This window comes from Carcharhinus amblyrhynchos, chromosome 7 (assembly GCF_965287045.1).
Source record: "Carcharhinus amblyrhynchos chromosome 7, sCarAmb.v2.hapA, whole genome shotgun sequence".
Taxonomy (NCBI): Eukaryota; Metazoa; Chordata; class Chondrichthyes; order Carcharhiniformes; family Carcharhinidae; genus Carcharhinus; species Carcharhinus amblyrhynchos.
Genome location: NC_137330.1, coordinates 82,167,518 through 82,184,378, shown reverse-complemented (window position 1 = coordinate 82,184,378; position 16,861 = coordinate 82,167,518). Strand labels below are relative to the sequence as shown.

The 16,861-nt window shown below is 41.7% G+C and overlaps 1 protein-coding gene across 19 annotated transcripts in view; it reads right to left on the bottom strand.

The window, feature by feature from the left end:
* The window catches only part of snap91a (synaptosome associated protein 91a), a 187,351-nt gene that overhangs the window by 116,269 nt on the left and 54,221 nt on the right, over positions 1–16,861 (bottom strand). For all 19 annotated transcript variants that reach the window (XM_080192666.1, XM_080192667.1, XM_080192664.1 and 16 more), the window contains one exon: positions 12,308–12,450. In XM_080192666.1, coding sequence (XP_080048792.1) covers positions 12,308–12,450 — 143 coding nt within the window. The remainder of the gene's footprint in view (positions 1–12,307; positions 12,451–16,861) is intronic.

Genomic DNA, 16,861 nt, shown 5'->3' with positions numbered 1-16,861 from the left:
TATGCACATCTCTTACACAACTCCACATGCAAAACTACTCAATCCAGCTTCCATCCTGATCAGTCTAATGTGACATTCTGTGACATGACTATGGTTGGTTATTGCTTCTTAAACTCTTCGCAACATTAATCACTGACAGTCATGCCATTATCCTTCATGCCTTTCCTGCTACCAGCTCTACAACACTGTCCTTATCATTTCAAACCTACTTGGTCCAGCACATCCAGGTGAATAAATTTCTCTTTCCTCTCCGTCTCAATAGATCTGTTCTCAATTTTGCACATAAGAACATAAGAAATAGGAGGAGTAGGCCATCTAGCCCTTCGAGCCTGCCCCGCCATTCAATAAGATCATGGCTGATCTGTCGTGGCTCAGTTCCACATTGCTGCCCTCTCCCCATAACCCTTAATCCCCTCTCTTATCAAAAACCCATCAACCCGCGTCTTAAAAATATTTAGCGAGGTAACCTCCACCACTTCAACGGGCAGAGAATTGCAGAGATTCACCACCTTTTGAGTGAAGAAGTTCCTCCTCAACTCCGTTCTAAACCGCCACCCCCCCCCCCCCCCCCCCCCGCCCCCCTTATCTTGAGGCTATGCCCCCTAGTCCTACTGTCCTTTCTGAGCGGGAAGAGTCTCTCCACCTCTATCCTATCCATCCCATTCATCATCTTATATGTCTCAATGAGATCTCCCCTCATTCTTCTAAACTCTAACGAGTACAAGCCTAGTTTATTCAGCATCTCCTCATAGCTCAACCCCCTCAACTCCGGCATCAGCCTAGTAAACTTTCTCTGCACTCCCTCCAAGGCCAAAATATCCTTGCGTAAGTGCGGCGACCAAAACTGCACACTGTACTCCAGCTGCGGCCTCATCAGTGCCCTATACAGCTGCAGCAAGACCTCCCTACTTTTATATTCAATCCCCCCTCGCTATGAAGGCCAGCATCCCATTAGCCTTCCTGACCACCTGCTGCACCTGTAGGCTGGGTTTTTGCGACTCATGCACAAGGACCCCAAGGTCCCTCTGCACCGTCGCCTGCTGCAGTTTTTCACCACGTAAGTAATAGTCCTTCCTACCATTATTGCTACCAAAGTGGACCACCTCGCACTTGCCAACATTAAATTCCATTTGCCAGTTCCTGGCCCATTAGCCCAGCCTATCTAGATCCTTCTGCAGACTCTCCACACCCTCCGTGCAATTTGCCGTTCCACCAATCTTGGTGTCATCAGCAAATTTCGACACCATACACTCGGTTCCCTCCTCCAGATCATTTATATAAATGGTAAATAGCTGAGGCCCCAGCACCGACCCCTGAGGCACTCCACTAGTCACCAACCGCCAATCTGAATAGCACCCATTGACCCCCATTCTCTGCCTCCTATTAGACAGCCAATCCTCTATCCACGCTAACACCCTACCCCCAACTCCATGCCCCCTGACCTTCTGCAATAACCTCTTCTGAGGTACCTTGTCAAACACCTTCTGAAAATCAAGAAAGACCACATCCATCGTCTCTCCTCTATCCACCGCCCTAGACACATCCTCATAGAACTCCAATAAATTCGTCAGACACGACTTCCCCTTAACGAAACCGTGCTGCGTCTGCTCTATCAAGCCATTCCCCTCAAGATGCCTCGCTATTTCCTCCTTGATGACGGATTCTAACATTTTACCTACAACAGACGTTAAACTAACCGGCCTATAATTCCCTGCCTTTTGCCTGCCACCCTTCTTAAACAACGGCGTAACATTAGCCGTTTTCCAATCTTCTGGCACTTCCCCGGAATCCAGCGACGTTTGGAAAATAACCACCAAGGCATCCACTATCACCTCCGCCATTTCTTTCAGAACCCTCGGATGCATTCCATCCGGTCCTGGGGACTTGTCCACAATCAGTCCCTCCAGTCTGTTGAGCACCACCTCTCTAGTAACAATAATGTCATTGAGACCCTCCAGTCCTACCATCTTTCCATCGCTAACACCCGGCAAATTATTCATGTCCTCCTCCGTGAAGACCGAAACAAAAAAGTTATTCAAGGCCTCAGCCATTTCCCCATCCCCTACCACTAAGACCCCCCTCTCATCCTCTAAGGGTCCAACGTTCACCCTAGCCAGCCTCTTCTTTTTTATATATTTATAAAAACTCTTGCTATCCTTTTTTATATTAAGCGCTAGCCCAGCTTCATAATTTCTCCTACCCTTCTTTATCAACTTCTTTGTCAATCTTTGTTGACATTTAAACCTCTCCCAATCCTCTTCTCACTCACTACTCTTAGCTACTCTAAACGCCTCCGCTTTTAATTTAACACTTTCCTTCACCTCCTTCGTTATCCACGGCTTATTACCTCTCCTCCTACGGTCCTTTTTGACCATCGGAATAAATTTCTGCTGAGCACCAAGAAAGATCTCCTTAAAGATCCTCCACTGCTCCTCAGCAGACCTACCTTCCAGCGCACTCCCCCAGTCAACATTCGCCAATTCTTCTCTCATCCTACCATACTCCCCTCTGTTCAAACAAAGGACGCGTGTCCGGAAACCCACTTTCTCCTCCTCCATCTGCACCATACTGCCCCTCCGGCATCATTTTCAAATAGAAAGAGGGAGTGAGGCAATGATGGTGTCATATTTGACATGTATGCTTTACTATCACATCCCTTGACTTCCTCTATGCTAACAGGCTGGCTACCTGATATTAAAATAATTAAATTACGACAATTTATAGAATTTGCAGACGGATTGATCATAGTTTACAAAAACTATTTTGATTCAGGAATCATGTCTTTTGATTGTTTACGGTAAATGACATTCCTTTTGTTAAGGAAGGCGAGGGAAAGAAACCAGTAAAATACAGTTCTAAACCATTCATGTTAGTCAAGACAGAACAAACTTTATTGGAGAAAGTTATCAAGGGAGGTGGATTAGAAGCAGGCAGGCAAATGGTATTAAAAAGGTATCGAACCCAGACTCCTACCATACTCCTATGATTGTGTGGCCAAATTCCCGTCCAATTCGATTTTCAAGTTTGCTGACACCACCACCAGATTAGGTCACATCTCAAACAATGATGAGGCTGGGTACAGCAGCGTACTCAGTGAATCTGGTGTGGCAACAATAATCTCTCTCAACATCAACAAAACAAAAAAGGAGACTGTCATTGACTTCGGGAGGAGTAAACGGAGAACACGTCCTTGTCTACATCAACAGGGATGAAACAGAAAGGGACGAGAGCTTCAAGTTTTGTTTAAAAAAGTGCCCAGATCATCAATAACCTGTCTTGGTCCCCTCCCATACCGACACTATAGTTAAGAAAGCCCAGCAACACCTCTACTTTCTCAGAAGACTAAGGAAGTTTGGCATGTCAGCTACAACTCTCAGCAGCTTTTACAGATGCACCATAGAAAGCATTCTTTCTGGTTGTATCACAGCTTGGTATGGCTCCTGCTCTGCCCAAGACCGCAAGAAATTACAAAAGGTTGTGACCGCAGCCCAATCCATCACGCAAACCAGCCTCCCATCCACTGATTCCATACACACTTCCTGCTGCCTTGGCAAAGCAGCCAGCATAATTAAGGACCCCCACACCCCGGAAATTCTCTTTTCTACCTTCTTCCTTCAGGAAAAAGATAAAATCTGAGGGCACATACCAACCGACTTAAGAACAGCTTGTTGTGGTAAATTTCCCACTTCAGAGTCAGACTTGGGGGTTCAACAAAAGTTTTATTTCGGACAAAGCTTTGGGAGGAAGCACAGGTACTCGCGGTACTGACAGCAACCTTCTCAATTACACAACGGTAGTTGAGCATCTTTATACCTTTTAGACGATAGATAGTACAGACATTAGCCATTAACACATCATTACAAGTCAAATAGGCAGACATGGACATCGACTTTGCGTTTATTAACTGTGGATGAGTTTAAGAGCCGTGGGGTTACGCTGCAACTATACCACATGTTGGTGAGACCACATTTGGAATACCGTGTTCAGTTCTGGTCACCTCACCATAAGAAAGATGTGGAAGCATTGGAGATAGTGCAGAAGAGATTTACCAGGATGCTGCCTGGTTTGGAGGGTAGGTCTTATGAGGAAAGGTTGAGGGAGCTGGGGCTTTTCTCTTTGGAGCAGAGGAGGTTGAGAGGTGACAGAGCTTTATAAGATGAGGGGGATTGATACAGTGGACGTGTAAAGACTACTTCCTCGGGTGCATGTAGCTATTACTAGGGGGCATAACTATAAAGGTTCATGGTGGGAGATATAGGAGGGAGGTCTGAGGTAGATTCTTTACTCAGAGCGGTTGGGGTGTGGAATAGACTGCCTGCTGTGATAGTGGCGTCAGACACTTTAGGAACTTTCCAGCAGTTATTGGATAGGCACATGGAGCACACCAGAATTATAGGGAGTGGGATTGCTTGATCATGGGATTGGACATAGCTCAGCACAACATTGAGGGCTGAAGGGCCTGTACTGTGCTGTACTGTTCTATGTTCTATGACAGTTAACACATCATTGTACATAGAATGGACACATTTATGTCCTCTATCAATGACTAGTTTTGATATATACATTTATGTATTTATGTCCCCATCAGTGGCTGATCTTATTATCAAACACATTGTTCTGGGTCTGCTCTTATCTCAAGTCTTAAAGTGCCCCAGATCTGACCAGTTTCCTGCAGCAATTCAGATACAGCAGATTTTACCTGTAACTGTCTGTGCTTTTTAATATCCCTTCCCAAAGTCCATTTTCTGTTCACCACTTTAATTTCACTATAACAAGCTTCTTCCCTGTTGCTGTCAGACTTTTGAATGGACTTGCATTGCATTGAAAGTTATCTTTCTCTACACCCTAGCTATGACTGTAGCACTACATTCTGCACTCTCTCAAATGGTATATTTTGTCTGTACAGAGTGCAAGAAACAATACTTTTCACTATATGCTAATACATGTGACAATAATAAATCAAATCAATGATGATCTAAATAAATAGCTGAAGAGGCTCCTTGGGCTAATTATTGTGATGGAATATTCACCACTAACCCAGAAACACTAACAACTTGCACCATCCAGGGCAAAGCAACCTGCTTCATTGGCATCTGTCATTACATTAACCACTGTCCAAACTGGCGCAACACAGCTGTAGAACACACCATCTACATGACACATTGCAACCTAGACTGCAACACAACTTCCTAAACCATTGACCACTGTCACCTAAAAGAGCACTGGACTGGCAACAGCTCCAAGTTCCCATCCAAGTCACAGACCATTCCAACTTTCAAATATATTGTTTCTTTATCAATGCTGGGTCAAGTCCCCAGAATGTCTTATCATTCAACACTTTGCAAATATCACTACTACATGGGGCAAAGCAGTTGAAAAAACAGGGTCACCACCACTTAAGGCAATTAAGAATGCAAAATCAAAGCAGGCCTTGTTAGCAACACCCACATCCGCAGGAGAAAAGGTACTGATGTTGTAAAAATGCTAAAGTTTCATATAACTGCTCATTCATATAATGATTACCATCTTATTTCAAATCTACACCTCAGAAAAGGTCTAAGGGAGAACATCCCTTATGCAATTCTATAGTAATCAGTGATAGGATACACAAAGGATTATTTGAACTTGAATTCATTTTGATTCAGTCAGATGACCGAACCAGGAACCAATGAGCTTGTAAAACCAGATTGGCAGTCAATGATTTGTCAACCATTTGCTGCCAACATAAGACATACGCAGTCAATTTGTACTCATAGCAAGCAGTATCAGCAATATCCAGGGCCAAAAATGGCACCGCTGAAATAATCACAGCTGTGTTTTCTCTCTGGTTTAAGTAACAGTCAGTCAAAGGCATATAATTTCATACAAGTATAATTTAAGCACAAACAGCAGGCTTGAGGCTGGTCATAAAATATGGGGCGTTTCACACCAAATATTTTAATATTTCTGGATCAAACAAACAATCTTTAAAATCCTCGTGTCATTATTGCATATGGGTTATTGTAATTCAATGCAATCACTATAAATAGGGTTACCTTACGAGATGAGTTCTAACCATGGGAGACTGAGGTTCAGTCTATCCTCTCTAGCAAACTCAATTTAATACTGTAAGAAGTCTCAACACCAGGTTAAAGTCCAACAGATTTATTTGTAGCAAACACCACTAGCTTTCAGAACTGGCTGTTCCTTTGTCAGGTGGGTGTAAGTTCTGATCACAAACAGGGCATATGAAGACACAAATTCAATTTACAGAATAATGATTGGAATGTGAGTCTTTACAGCCAGTCAAGTCTTAAAAAAGGTACAGGCAAATGTGCATGGAGAGAGCATTAAGCACAGGTTAAAAAGATGTGCATTGTTTCCAGACAGGAAAGTTAGAGATTTTGCAAGTCCAGGCAAGTTGTGGAGGGGTCACAGATAGTGTGACATGAACCCAAGATTCCAGTTGAGGCTGCCCTAGTGCGCGGAACTTGGCTATCAGTCTCTGCTCAGCGACTCTATGCTGTTGTGTGTCGTGAAGGCCTCCTTGGCGAACACTTACCTGAAGATCAGAGGCCGAATGCTTGTGACCGCTGAAGCGTTCCCCAACAGGAAGAGAAGTCTTGCCTGGTGATTGTCAAGCAGTGTTCATTCACCCGTTGTTGTAGTGTCTGCAAGGTCTCCCCAACATACCATACCTTGGGCCATAAATCGACAGTTCCGACGTGTCGTAGCCAAAAACCGCACCGACCTTCTCAGAAGACAAACATGGGACATGATGGACAGAGTACCCTTCATCTTCCAGCACTTCCCTGGAATGGACAGGCTACAAGATCTTCTCCAGAGTCTTCAACATGTCATTGATGAAGACGAACATCTCGCCAAGGCCATCCCCACACCCCCACTTCTTGCCTTCAACACAACCGTACAATCTCAAACAAACCACTGTCTGCAGCAAACTTGGTAACGGGCATTCAGCCTCTGACCTTCGGGTAAGCATTCTCCAAGGCGGCCTTCACGACACACGACAGCGCAGACTCGCTGAGCGGAGACTGATAGCCAAGTTCCGCACACAAGGACGGTCTCAACAGGGATCTTGGGCTCATGTCGCACTATCTGTAACCCCTGTGAGTTGCCTGGGTTTGCAAAACCTCACTTACTGTACCGTCTGGAGACAATACACATCTCTTTAACCTGTGATCAGTGCTCCTTCCACTCACATTGTTGGCCACTTTAGGACTTGAACAGCAGGTTAGGTGTAAAGATTCGCATTCTAATCAGTAATCTGTAAACAGTCTGTGCTTTATATGCTCTGTCCGAGGCCAGAACTTTCCATTCACCTGACGAAGGGACAAACCCCGACAGCTTGTGAGTTTACTATCAAATAAATCAGTTGGACTTAAACCTCGTGTTGTCAGACTTTTTACTGTGTTTATCCCAGTCCAACGCTGGCATATCCACATCATGCAGCAAACTACTCAGCCTTCATGAGAACAGCGACCACAATATCTCACAATCCAGCAGCCTCTGCAAGGTGTGCCAGATCATTGACACGGATGCCATCATCTCACGTGAGAACACCATCCACCAGGTACATACTTTTGCAACTCGGCCTTGGTCATCTACCTGATATGCTGCAGGAAAGGATGTCCTGAGGCATGGTACACTGGGGAAACCACGCAGACGCTAGGCAACAGATGAACAAACACTGCTCGACAATCACCAGGCAAAGCTGTTCTTTGTTCTTCTTACTGCATTTATCCCAGTCCAACGCCAGCATCTCCACATCAAAACTCGATTTAATACATGGATTCAAAATGGACTTAGCGGTAGGAGGCAGGGGGTGATGACAGACTGCTGCCTTAGTGACTAGAGGCCAGGTGACCATGGCGCATCACAGGGATCACTGCTGGGCCCCCTTTTGTTCATCGTTTATATTAGAGATATAGATGACTATGTGGGGGTAGGATCAGTAAGTTTGCTAATGACACAAAGATTGGCTGGGCAGTTAATAGTGAGGTTGAGACACTTTTTGGGCTACAGGAAGATATAGGTGAGATGGTCAAATGGGCTGATAAGTGCCAATCCTGAAAAGTATGAGATGATGCACTTTGGAAGGATTAAATGGACAAGGAAGAAGCATACTACAAAAAGTCTGACACTGGGAAGTTCTGAAGAACAAAGGGATCTTTGACATGTTTGTCCATGGATCTCTTAAGTTGGAAAGGCAGATTAATAAGGTGGTGAAAAAGGCAATTGGCAAACTTCCCTTTAGCAATCGGGGTATATATTTATGAAAGCAGAGAGGTAATGATGGAGTTGTACAGAACTTTGGTGAGGCTACAGCAGGAATACTGTGTGCAGTTCTGGTTGCCATATCATAGGAAGGACGTGATTGCACTGGAAGGGGTGCAGAGAAGATTCATCAGGATGCTGCTTGGGATGGAATATTAATGTTATAAAGAGAGGTTGGATAGGTTTGGGTTGTTTTCTCTGGAGCAGAGAAGACTGAGGATAACCTGATTGAGGTGTTCAAGATTATGAGGGGCATGGAAGAGTGGATAAGGAGCAGCTATTCCTCTTAGTTGAAGGAACAGTTACAAGGGATACAAGTTAAAAAGCGAAGGGTGGGAGGTTTGGGGGGATTTGAGGAAAAATGTTTTTTTGCCCAGAGGGCAGTGACAGTCTGGAATGCATTGCCTGGGAGGGTGGTGGAGGCAGGATGACTCACATCCTTTAGAAAGTAAAGTACCTGGATGAGTACTTCGCTTGCCATAACATTCAAGGCTATGGGCCAAGTACTGGCAAGTGGGATTAGTGGACAGGTGAGGGCCTTTCATGCGTTGGTGCAGGTTCAATGGGCTGAAGGGCCTCTTCTGCACTGCTGTATTCTGTGATTTGTGACAGAAATGCACACAGTATGCCAAGGTATTCTACTGTTTGAGTTTGGTTGGCTCACATTTGTAATTTGGAAAGATACCTCTAGCTTATTAAAATTGATAGCTTTTTAGTACAAGCTAAAATTTAAAACTTCCAATCATATTCATTGCAGGCAATGTATCCATAAAGATGAGAGCTTTTCAAGCGTGCACATAACTGTATTGGCATATTGGGTGCAGCACAACGTCACTGACATGTTGTGCATGCGCAGACTGGCCATCTTGCAGTGGCAGGAGTCGGTGCTATCAATTTTAGTCTTGAACTAATGACATTTCAAATTAAAATTAATTGAATTCACTCACTACAACCAGTTTTTTTTCCCAACCACTGCCCATCCCACTCCCCAAAACCAGAAATTCCCATCTCAAGTCATTAGAGCCTTAAACAAATTGTCCATCCCGCCTGCAGAGTCCCATTTTGGGCAAGACTGGAAAATATACTCGATTTACAGTCATAGAAATTGCAATTCTTCTGATCACGAAAGTAAATCCTTCTTTACGGCGTACATTAATGTGCAAGATATACAGCAATACAGTAGATAAGATGAAAAGTATACTGAAGTGAACAGGAAGGGACAACAGCTGAAATCTAGACTGGGTGTAGATGAAGTGTTTCAAAAGGTGCTTGCAGAATATTTTAACAAGGTCCAAAATACAAGAGGCAGGAAGGTTATGCTGGAACTATATAAAACACTGATTAGGTTACAGGAAAAATGTGATCACACCAGAAGAGGCTGAGACAGTTTATGAGGACATTGTCAGGAATGGAGAATTTTAAGCACGAGGGAAAATTCAATCGGGTGTGATTGCTTCCTTTGGAACCTAGCTAGAGTTATTCCAGGTGGTGATTAAGTCACCCACCCAGAGTACATTTTGTGCTTACTATGCTTAGTACCTCTTCCCAAAAAAAATGATTCAACATGGAGTACCTCCCATCAGCTGAGGGAGATCAATAAATAATTGCGAATGAGTAGAGATTTAATTGAGTGTATAAAATAATGAGGATCTGGATAGAGCATATTCAAAGGCCCTATTTCCTTTAGCAGACAGGTCTATACCCAGGGAGATAGCACTTGGTATAAAATGAAGAGGAGCTTTTCTCTCCAGAGAGCGACAGAAGTCTGGACTTCAGTGGCTGGAAGTGTAGAAGAGGCAGAAATTCTGATTGCATTTTTTTAAAAATACTTTGATGTGCACTTGAAATGCCCATAACCTACAGGACTATGGATAGAGCTGGAAAGTGGGATTAGGCTAGATATACCTTCCTGGCTGATATTGATAATGTACCAAATGGCTTTCATCTGTGCTTTGAACTTCTATGCAGTTGTTACTCTCATCAATACTGTCATGAATAGATGTAACTATATTGCGTGGATTGGGGAAGACAAGGGTTAATAGGCTTTTTCATATGTTGATTCTCTCACCCTCTACTGCAGGCCCAGTTTGGCATGTATGTTCTTCAGAACTCAGCCAGTTTGGTCAGTTCTGCTGCTACCAAGCCAGAGCCATTCCAGATGGTGATTAAGTCACCTACCCAGAGTACATTTTGTGCTTACTGTGCTCAGTGCTTCTTCCAAAAACAAAACATGGTTCAACACAGAGTACCTCCAATTAACCAGCTGAGGGAGGTCAGTAGATGGTAATGGAAGGGGTTCCTGCAAGTGTTTGTACTGACTTCACATTTACTGAATTGAGTAAATAACCTGATGCAATTTTCCAAATACGTTTGCTCTCGCCTTAGAAAAAGTTGACAGATTATACTAATTAAAATCTTTCCTGATAAGGACAGTACATTTTTTAACTGTGAAAAAGAGCTGCTTGTGAAGATAACCAGCCAATCTACCTTTTTTTTAAAACGCATCACAAATTGCTACATAATTTTCACATTTAAAAATGCAAATACTGTAAAAATTAATAATTTTTGCTCCCAAATACAATTGCAGAACTGTACACCGAGAAATGGCATGCTTGTTCAACATTTCAGGAGGGGAGGCATTGTGGTATTGTTGCTGGATTAGTAACCCAAGGGCAATAGGACTCAGGTTCGAATCCCACAATGGGAGATAGAGAGATTTGAATTCAATAAAACTCCGGAATTAAAAGTCTAATTTAATCCATGAAATGCAATCTGATGTACGCTTTCACCCAAAGAGTAACAAATTCTGGGTCAATTAAAGTTTAAGAAACTACCTGCTGGCCTCATCACAATTTACTGGGAAAGCAAGGCATTCTTCAAATACCATACCTCCACTTACCTGGCCAACTGTTTCCTGCTCGACCCACACTTCCTGCTTGTCACAGCCACCATACATGCACTTGAATCCTCCATTTGCTATTAGGCAAATATGAAGAAACCCCACAGCAATAGGGACAGAATTAGACCAGTTAGTTAGCCAGTCAAGTCTGTCCCACAATTTAATTACCGGAAAGGTGGATATGTACTGGAACGCCACTTATCTGTCTTTCACCCATATTCTTTGATAATTTTACCTAATAAAATATTGTCTTTGATATTTTAATTGACTCAGAATTCACAACTCTTTGGGTGAAAACCTACTCCTGATTGCATCCCTAAAAAAGGTCCAGCTCAGAAAAAACAAGGGGAGAAACACAGCACTGAGCTATATACAATTGTCGCATAGTTTCCACCCCTTTGAATTCCACTGCCCTTGAGATAAAGGAGGTGACAAGGCAATTTATTTCTAAGTCATTTTAATTTGTTTTGGAGGGTGGGGAATAGATGAGGGGGTTAAGATATATTCAAGCATTCAGAAGTCTAACTTTTGTTCATGGTCAATTATTTCTTTCAGTTCCAAAATCAGCATCATGCTATTTTGTATTCTCCCAGACACATTTACCGATTTGTCAAAAACATGTAATTACATTAATAGGGAAACGTGGTAGTTCAAACAAGGCAGTTACGTTCTACTAAGATTTGTTGGATCAGTGCATCAGACCCAAATTTATTGTAACCCTGAATTTTAAAGGATTACTTTTAGTAGCATCTTACTTAGGGAGTATAAGTTAGAGAATATGGTGTAGTGTCGAACATACTCTATTGATTTTGTTTCTAAAGTTTCACGAAGAAAACAAAATATTCCTGTGATCTGAAAATCAGATGAAGTACTCTGTGCATTGAATTCTACAGACTACACTAGCATCAAGTGAAGCTCTATTCATGACTTACATCCACAAAATTGACTTAAAATAACCATACCAAAATCAGTTCGTTTCCGCAGTCCCCATTTTCAGAAATTTTAGAGGCAACAGTATTAACTTATCTACAGTATAAACAGTTATAGCTAATTTTCCCTATATGCACAAAGAGCAGTTTGCATGAGATAATTCAATTCAGCTGCATTGAAATATGAAGGATTAATAAAGTGTACCTCATTGCCATGGACCATCAAATGGTGTGTAGTAACCAAAGCCTTAAATACCACTACCCAGCTGCTGTTTGTTGCTCTCTCAAAAAGAGTGTCAGCCATCTGAGGTATGTTAACATTGGTCTCATTTGTAGCTTGTATAAGATCTGAAAAGACAAGAATATAAATGAAATTCAAACAAGGAGAAAAATAGCAAAACAATTTTCAGTTTACCTACCCCATTGAAATTACAAGTAATTTAGTTTGCATAGAAAAGAGCAAATATAAAACTTAAGACTTCAGATGTTCGACAATCAAAAATAGCTCAAATATAAAAACACACAATATTGTAGATACTGGAAATTTGAAATCAAAATACTGAAATATTCAGTTGGTCACACAGTATCTGAAAAGAGAAAACAGAGCTAATGCTTCAAGTTGAGATTATTCATCAGAACTGGAAAATCAGAATTAATGTTGCAAGAATTTTTAAAACAAGTTCAGAGGCAAGAGAAAGAGTCAAAGGGAAGCTAGATATCAAGATAGAAGCCAGGAGATATTAAAATGAAAAAAAAAGGTGAGGGGTGCAAGACAAAAAAGGTGATGTTCATGGATTGGAAACACAAAAGATGAGCATGGGAAAGTAAAATCAACAACTGCCAAAATAAAAAGGTATCAGCTTTGCAATATGCATTTACAATTTCAACTTTTCCTCCTTCCACCCTAGCACAGACCTTTCTTTTTCTTTTCTACCACCTGAACTTTCCTTGCCTCTGTACTTTATCCAGTTTGGGTGAAAAGTCATTAATCTGAAATGTCAACTGTTTTTATTTCCACAAATTACATCTGACATGTGGTGTGCTTCTAGTTTTCTAATTTGTTTTAAACACAAACCTCACCACTTTGAAATGGAAATGGTCGCATTATTCAACTCATTCCATCGTCACTCCAGCTTTGATTTCAAAAGTAAAAGTGTGCTTTTGTTTGGAAATAAAATCAGGTATGGAAGTCAGTGTGGAGAAAATCCACAGACACAGGGAGAACATGCAGACTGTCCACAGACAGTGACCCAAGTCAGAAATCACCAGGTCCCTGGCACTATGAGGCAACAGTGCTAACCACTGTACCACACAAATCAAAGCATATCTGTGAATATATAGATGAAAGTGTATTAATCTTTCCTTGTTTAATAAAGGTTTTGTTCTTGAAAAGTTAATTGGCAGTTCCTGCACATATCAAAAACAAGTAGTTACAAATCTGTTGAGCCAGGGTTCCATTCTGGGACCTGACTGTGCAATGGTATCTGCTGGGATCATAGAGTCACATTAGCAGAGATTTATATTCTCACTTAGACAGAATAAGTTGGTTCTAGCCAAGGTACTGTATACTTGTGGCTACTTGTATCTTGCTGTCAACAACTGTGCAAGCCTATAATGCAGATATGCAATTGGAATCAAGTGCCCCAGAAATATGGTGCATTCCAAGCACAAAAGGAGTTTAAATCAATTTCTGCCAATAAGATCTCGACCGTCCAACACAATGCATTTGAAGTATACTTAGATCCCTACGGCAGAGGGCTCAACCTAGTTTCATGAATTAACAGTTGACATTAAGCTGCAGTTTCTGAAGTATAACTAACAGCATTGTGCCTGAATTAAACGTCAGGATTTTAAAGTGATTTTTTTTTCCCTCTTTCAGTAGGGAAAGACATTTCAGAGTGCACTTTCAAATACAACTCTTGAATTTTCAGCCTCTTTTGCTTCTCTTCGCTATCCCGGATAAAAAATGAACTGAAGATCTGTTAAGATGTTACCAACACCACTTTACCGGTTGTTTGTTAATATGCACACAACAGCAGCAAAGTGGAGTAACCCTATAATTTTCTCATCTACAGGAGAAGCAGAACTGAAACTGGGTTCTTGGTTTATAAAATATAACATTTCCTACTTGCAATTAATTCACTTAAAATTAACTTGCAAATAAAAGTAGTCTAGAAATAAACAAAGCAGTGTGGAAACAGGTCAAAACAAATCAGCAAAAATCAGAATAGGCAGAGGCCAAATGTTCCAACAACAGGAGGTGATGACCAGATGGCAGCTTGTGAGAAGTGATGTGGTTGCTTCACATGGGGTAGTTATGCCAAAATTTAGACCTGCATTTATATAGTACCTTTTATGACTTGGAGGAGACATTGAAAATCACAAATATTCAATTAAGTGGTTACATAGAATAGTACAGCACAGTACAGGCCCTTCAGCCCTTGATATCATGCCAAGCTTTGTCCGAAACCAAGATTAGGCTATCCTACTCCCTATCGTTCTGGTGTGCTCCATGTGCCAATCCAATAACTACTTGAAAGTTCCTAACGTATCCGACTCCACTATCACAGCAGGCAGTCCATTCCACACACCAACCACTGAATAAAGAAACTACCTTGGACATCCCTCCTATATCTCCCACCATGAACTTTATAGTTATGCCACCTAGTAACAGCGGCAATCGCCTGAGGAAATAGTCTCTGAACGTCCACTCTGTCTATCTCCCTCATCATCTTATAAACTTCTATTAAGTCACCTCTCATCCTCCTCCGCACTGAGAAAAGCCCTGGCTCCCTCAACCTTTCCTCATAAGACCTACCCTCCAAACCAAGCAGCATGGTTTCTTTTTTTGAGGTGCTGTCATTGTAGTAAATATAATCAAACATGGCAGCCAATTTGGGTGCAGCAAGGCTCCAAAAAGCAATGAGATAGTGACTAGATCATTTGATTTAGTGGTGTTTGTTGGCTGATTGGCCAGGACACCACAAAAGAACTCCCTTGAACATTGACTTTGAAACAACCCATGGGATCTTTTACATCCACCTGAAGGGCCAGACAGTTTAAGGTCTCCTTGGAAAGGCAGCACCACCAACTGTGCAGACCTCGCTCAGCACCGCAGCCAAAACTTTATGCTCATGCCTCTGGAGTGGGACTTGAACTTATTGGATTTATCTTCTAAAACCAAGGTGGGCACATTACAAATGTAACCACGACTGGCAAGAGTCCAATGCCGGCATACCCACGTCAAGCAAAATGAGGAACAGGACTCACTGTTGCCAGCTCAAAATTCTGTACACATATTACAAGCATTTTAAATAAAATTTGAATTGCAACTATGCTGCTTGGCATGGAAAGTAAAATTTGTCATATATACGACAAACTAGAATTTGTTCTCCAAAGGATGTTAACTAGTTGTGGTTTTAAGACAAGATTATTGTTGACAGTCACTATTACTTGTATATTAACAGCCACTGCACAACTGTGCTAAGGTAAGAACAGGGTGTGTACCAGTGAGAAAACAAAATCAGAGAGAAAAAACAAGACACCAAGAAATAGATATGGTCATGCAGTGGGAGAACATCGGAGAAGTCATATAGCGCTCAAGCTTGCTCTGCCATTCAACCAAATCACGGCTGGTCTACGTCAATGACATTTTCTCTCAACACTCCCATATCCCGCGATCTCTACTATCTAGAAATCATGCCTACTTAGTTTATTGTTACCCATAAACTTGGAAATAGTACATTTGGTCTTCACATCCAAATAATTTAATAGGTTGTGAACAGCTGGGATCACAGTATTGACTACGCCAATCCAATCGATTGAATATAGTTTACTCATCTCCTCTCTGGGATCTTACTGAAAACCCAAATATACCACATCCAATGTTTCCTCCTCATCTAATCTGCTAGTAACATCCTCAAAAAGCTCCAAAAGGTTTGTCAAATATTGAGTTCCCTTTTGTAACTCCTCATTGATTCTGTTCAATCAGATAATCCTTTATAATAGATTTAACACAGAACACTGATAAGGGTATAGTGTCCAATTATAACTTATGTATGCGTGATGCAACCTTAAATCAATAATTGAGAGTGGATCAAGAACCCTTATGCCTTGATGGGTACATGTTAATTATTTGCAATTAAATCTGAAACCATTACCACTTGTGTATTTCTTAATTCTCCACTTTGACTAGCCTTGATGACTTAGATCTGAGTTCTTTAGCTATATTCTTTAATAAGCCTTAAGCCACTGTGACTTTGTGCGGCTACTCGAGGGGAACGATGATTTCAACTGCAAAAAAAAGCCATCATGACAACCCTGTAACAGCTTTAAGCACATTTCTCAGATTGAACTATATGCTGAGGACACATTCGAGGGAACTGTTCAACTGCACAAGAGCGCAACATTCTTCAAATGGATAGCAGAAAATTTTAACATGAGCCTGTAGTTTTGTTCAGGAAGACATTTCTGCATTTGATCTATTGAAGTTATCTTTGTTAGGTTGTCCTCATAAGCAAGTATGCAATCTGGAGTTATTGATATGGAATATGTGCCAGCTGATCTCCACCCAAGATACTAAATTCTCAAAGCATTGGTATAAATAGGCTGGAAGGGTCACCTCATTTAGATGGAAATCAGAAGAATTTTTTTAAAATCTGAAGTTGAGAATCTCTGGAACCATCCTCCTCCAAATGCAGTGGAAGCAGTGCCTTTGAATATTTTCAAGGTAGAGTTAGATTAACAAGGGTGTGAAAAC